At 38.6% G+C, this 4891-nt stretch overlaps 1 protein-coding gene across 1 annotated transcript; it reads right to left on the bottom strand.

The window, feature by feature from the left end:
• Positions 1–2452: 2452 nt before the first annotated feature.
• On the bottom strand, positions 2453–4564 carry LOC106938119 (SUN domain-containing protein 1-like). Its single transcript, XM_015019969.1, has 5 exons — positions 4459–4564; positions 4188–4303; positions 3891–4058; positions 3704–3796; positions 2453–2993 (listed from the first exon to the last, which is right to left on the bottom strand). The coding sequence occupies exons 1-5, from the start codon at positions 4529–4531 to the stop codon at positions 2877–2879; spliced, it is 567 nt and encodes a 188-aa protein (XP_014875455.1). The 5' UTR covers positions 4532–4564; the 3' UTR covers positions 2453–2876.
• Between the last annotated feature and the right edge of the window lie 327 nt (positions 4565–4891).

The following is a 4891-nucleotide window of genomic DNA, read 5'->3' as shown; positions in this document are numbered from 1 at the left end:
GCTAGCTTTGCTAGCATCACGTCCACAGATCTTACTTTTCTTTAAGCTTTCCTTCGAAGTGGCGCTAAAAGTTGGACGAAGTCCCCACCATATGTGAAAGCGAAGCGCTGCTAATTTTACATGTTGCCATATCTTATGATTTATGCAGCTATTATATAACTGACGATTAGACAGACATCTTCTCCCGCTCAGAGGAAACCACTGCGCATGTCTGGAGCTCCGCGTGCGAGTAAAGGTGGAGGCGATGGGTGACAACAGACACGTAAGTCACGTTTTTGCTTGGATTTTACGGCGCCACCTTAAGTCCCTGAACTTCACATTTTAACGGAAAAAAAGAGCAACGCGACTTGGATGTAACGAGTAACGCGACACTTTTGTAGAAATGTAGTGAAGTAGAAAGTACAGATACTTACTGTAAAATGTAGTGGAGTAAAAGTAGAAAGTATCCATTATTAAATCTACTTAAGTAAAGGTCACGAAAACTGTACTTAAGTACAGTAACGAAGTACTTGTACTTCGTTACTTCCCACCACTGAATCAGAACAACGGACGCAATGTTTAGCAGTTAGGTAGATAATGGTAATAAGGGCTTCAGATTTCACAGGTGAGGAAAACGTTTTAATTTAAAGAAAACATTGAACAAGTGAGCAATGGGTCAGTTATACTAGCCTAACTGTTGCTGGCCTGCTATTGACTTTGATAACTTTAGCATGTGCTACGCAGTTCGGTAAGTACCCATTATTAAATCTACTTAAGTAAAGTACAGATACACGAAAATTGTACTTAAGTACAATACATAATATTTTATTGAATATTATGTATTGTATTATGTCATATCTTCAGTTAAATTTAAAATAGATTTGATATACCGTCAATAAAAAATGTGAACATAAAGTGAAAATTTAAGTGAATGTGTTTGGAATGAGGATCCTTGTGGACTGTTTTTTCCCCCACAGATTTTTATAAAAAAAAATAAATAAATAAAAAAAAGTTTTTACAACATTTTGAAATTTAGCCTGTTACGCTTTTTTGACAAAACTTCAAACATGAAGTAAACACTACATTTACAGGGAACCCTTGTTTTTCTTAGGGGTTGCGTTCCGAAAATAACCCGTGATATGCGAAATCCGCGAAGCAGTTACCTTTATTTTTTACAGTTATTACACAGCATAAATAAATATTCTACATTGAAACCAAATAGCAAAACCTGTTTTCAGATCAGCGGATGTGCGTGTGCGTCAATCGGGCCTTAATGTGATCTGGAGTCATGTCTGCACATATTTTCAATCGACTATTCAATTTTTTCACTGAGGTGTGCAGATTTACCAGTATCTGTAAACACCCCGTTTTAATTTCATCCAACTGTTACAGTTAGCATTGAAAGTCAATGTGGTCTAAATTATTTGCGTGGGTTTCTGAGGAGTTTCTGTTGCGAAACACTAAACAGTGTTCCGGTACAGAAACAGGGGGACATGCATGGAACTGATCTATTCAAGCACATTGTGAGTTAATCTAATCTACTGAGAAATTTTCAGTTTTGAGCTAACTATTAGTTTTCAGCAAAATATAAAAGGAGGTTAAATCAAAATTCACTAATGTTTTAAGGTGAATTAGCATCCATTAAACATGAGCTAACTAGTTGGATGAGTTTCTAAAGTAATACTGAATATTCTGAATTGAATACTTTAAAATTAACAATGATATCACGTGTCAAATAGATTTTACAAAACAGTGATTCTTAAAACATGGAACGGATTGTTTGATTGCTGCCTCTCTCTCTTGCTATAATTTGAAACAATAGGTTTTTTAACCAAGTCATGCAGAAAGGTCTAGCCTGAACATTTATATCATTTTTTAGCAGGCAGAAGTTGCCGAGACCTGCTTATACAAAGACAGGAAAAATGTATTGATTTCTGCTGTGTATCATATTAATTTATTTTCCTCCGTAACAGGCAAGGTGGTTTTTAGAGCTGTAACATATTCTCTAGTGTCTTGCCTTTGTTTTGATACCAAAACAATTAAAATAAACTCTGTAGTTCTTGAGATGCATTCAATTCATTTTGGGCATGTTATTCAGCTATATTTCTCAAAAACGGGCCATGAGTCGGAGGAGTTTTAAACATTAATGTTACAGAAGAACCAGAACCAGGTTTAAAATGTTCCCGTTCTGTCAGTGGGGTAGAGCCAGCAGGAAAGAGATGCTTCTTCTTTTATGATTATTTTGGAGGAGAATATTCGGGCGTTTCTTCATGCTGACCTCTGCTGTGATGTCCTGATCTGCTGACACATCATACATTAATGCAACAAGAGAAAGCTTTTAAAATGTCAGATCTTTATTATTTAGCAATTCAATTTAAAGTCTTGTACAAAAATATTTACATAGATCAAATGTATACATAAAAAAAGTTCCAGTGCATATGAGAAATAAACTTACAAACTGGAGACAGACAGCTGCTGTTGGAAATAGTTTTTACTTTTTCTTTCCCTTCAAGTTTTCAGGTTTCACATTTTTACGGTTTTCAAACGTAAAAAGCTTTTTTATACTGCGTTATGTGCTGAAGTGGGACATTGTTTCAGTTTCTGCTCTAAACTAAAGCCTTCCCTCCTCGTCAGACCGATCCGTTGGCCCGTTTATCCGCTCCGTGATGCAGAGAGAAGGTTTTACTCTGACGCAACAGCTGAATGACATCACACCTGATAAATGCATAAAACACGTTGAAAACCAGCAGCAACGGCCTGGAAGCACAACCTGGAGATAGAGAAACTATGAACAGATTCATTGGATCGCCGGACAGAGAGCGTTTCCACGGGAAACGTAAGAGCCAGCCGCTGCGCAGATGGTTAAAAAGCGAGCAGAGCTTCTGCGCCTTGTCGACTCAGACGTCGCTCGGCAACCCGTGCACTCTGAAGCGGTACATGCACGTGTACTCCGGGTGGCCCCAGTTAGAGAGAACCTGCACCTCGATGATCTGGAAGGCTTCGTCATTCTCCTCCTGGAAAAGACCAGGGAAATGAATCGGAGCAGTTAAAAGCCGCCATGTTTCTCCTGGTTTCCATCCTGTGATCTAAAACTTTTTTTTGGAAATATTTTAATGTTCGCAAGACTTTCTGAAGGTCTGTCAGTCATTGGTGGGTTTTGCAAGCTGAAAGATATTCTCAGAAAAAGTGATAGAAAACAAATATTCAAGTAAACTCCACTTACATTTAGCAACTTTTGAAAGACAAATATGATTTAAGCAAAATGCCTACATAAAATTCTGACAGTTTAACTTATATACTGAATAATATGCAATTTACTAACAGCTTTAGTTAGTATTCTGGTGTGCTTTTGCTCTTTAGGGAGTGTAAATGCTTTTTAAGTGATGACAGTTACTGATGAAGAAAAACAAACTTGTAGTGAAATAAATCTTTCATTTTTTCTTTGAAGCTTTCTGTCTGATTCGTTTCTGTTAGAGATTCACAATATAAAAGGAAAACATGCAACTGTCATGTTATTGTTACATATTGTTATGACAGCATCTGTTGTGTTTGATCTACATTGTCCTGTCTCTCATTTTTCTTACATTACAAAGAGTTTTAATTTGCTTCTGAATCATTCAGGTTGAAAAATGAAAAGATGAAAAAGAGGAGAGATTTCTCTAAAAAGAAACCCTGCAGCTCAGCTCCAATCTAGTTTCTAAAGATCTGAGGAAAAACGACTTACTGAGATGGTGAACATCTGCAGATCCTCTCCGTCTTCGTCGTACGTGTAATTTCCCAGCAGTTTCCCTCTGTCCTCATGCTCATCTTTCAGACCCTGAAATAAAAACAAACAAAAAAACAAAAAAAACAATGAAGCTCAGACCAAATGCAGCTCTTCAGAGAGGTTTGCAGTCTCGGTGCTCTCATACGTAGACGCTGAAGTCTCGTGGAGCGCTGCGCAGCGTCCCGCTGGGGGCCAGGGATTTGGAGACGTGCTCCATGGTGACGGCTGTGGGAAGGATTTTCATGGACAGCTGGATCACAAGGAAGCCTTTAGATCCTCTGAAGGCCCAGCAGTTCCCAGGATGGACGTCAGGCTGAAGGGGGAAGAAGGTGGGATTATTTTGTGAAAAACTGAATTAAGTCTGAAATTGATCACTCTGGTGTTTCCCTCTTAGAAATCGACCTCCATCTTTTGCAGTGTGTTGGTTCAACAGGAGCGTTACCTGGATCACGGTTCGAGGAGACTGGGAGAAATACCAGAGAGGAAATCCAAATAAGCTCAGCAGGGCGGCCTTCGTCTGGTAGGTCTCCGAGCAGCGAGTGCTGAGGATGCTGCCCCCTGCAGGATGAGCACACGCATGTCAGGCGACTTGTAAAGAATCCAATGTGTGGATTCAGCTCTGGGTTTGTAGGAAACGAAACAAAAAGAAGCAAAATCTGTACAGACAAACTGAACGGTGAGAACAAAACGGTAAACGAGAGTCCATTCCCGACCTCCGGACTCCAGAGCGTAGTCGGCCAGGCCGGTTCGATCCTGAGAAAACACCTTCAGAGCCTCCATCACCATCACACGGACTTCCTGGAAATGCAGAGAAGCAGTTTAGGGGCTGTGAGGTCAGTTTGAGAACATCTGGGAATCAGCAAGCTGGAACAACCTCAGTACCTTTATTCTACTTAATTCAAAGAAAGCCTTTGGGATCCAAAGGGTGAACAGTCAATGTACATAGATGTACAACAGTCAATAGATTAAAAGTTAAATGTTTGAGCAATTACTTTAATAATCAATTATTCTGATGATTAAATCGATCAGAAAAAATTAGGCACATTCAGAAATACTTTGCTTAAAACACAGCTATACATACACACACACACATATATATATATATATATATATATATATATATATATATATATATATATATATATA

This window comes from Poecilia latipinna, unplaced genomic scaffold, assembly GCF_001443285.1.
Source record: "Poecilia latipinna isolate Pla-1442-1.1 unplaced genomic scaffold, P_latipinna-1.0 Scaffold2515, whole genome shotgun sequence".
NCBI classification, from domain to species: domain Eukaryota; kingdom Metazoa; phylum Chordata; class Actinopteri; order Cyprinodontiformes; family Poeciliidae; genus Poecilia; species Poecilia latipinna.
This window is presented reverse-complemented; position numbering and strand designations above follow the sequence as displayed.

Coding starts and splice junctions, on each gene's coding strand:
- LOC106938119 (XM_015019969.1), bottom strand. CDS start 4,531: ATGGTGATGGAGGCTCTGAAGGTGTTTTCTCAGGATCGAACCGGCCTG. Junction 3,797..3,890: donor CACGAGACTTCAGCGTCTAC/GTATGAGAGCAC, acceptor TTTTTATTTCAG/GGTCTGAAAGATGAGCATGA. Junction 2,994..3,703: donor TGCAGATGTTCACCATCTCA/GTAAGTCGTTTT, acceptor GGTCTTTTCCAG/GAGGAGAATGACGAAGCCTT.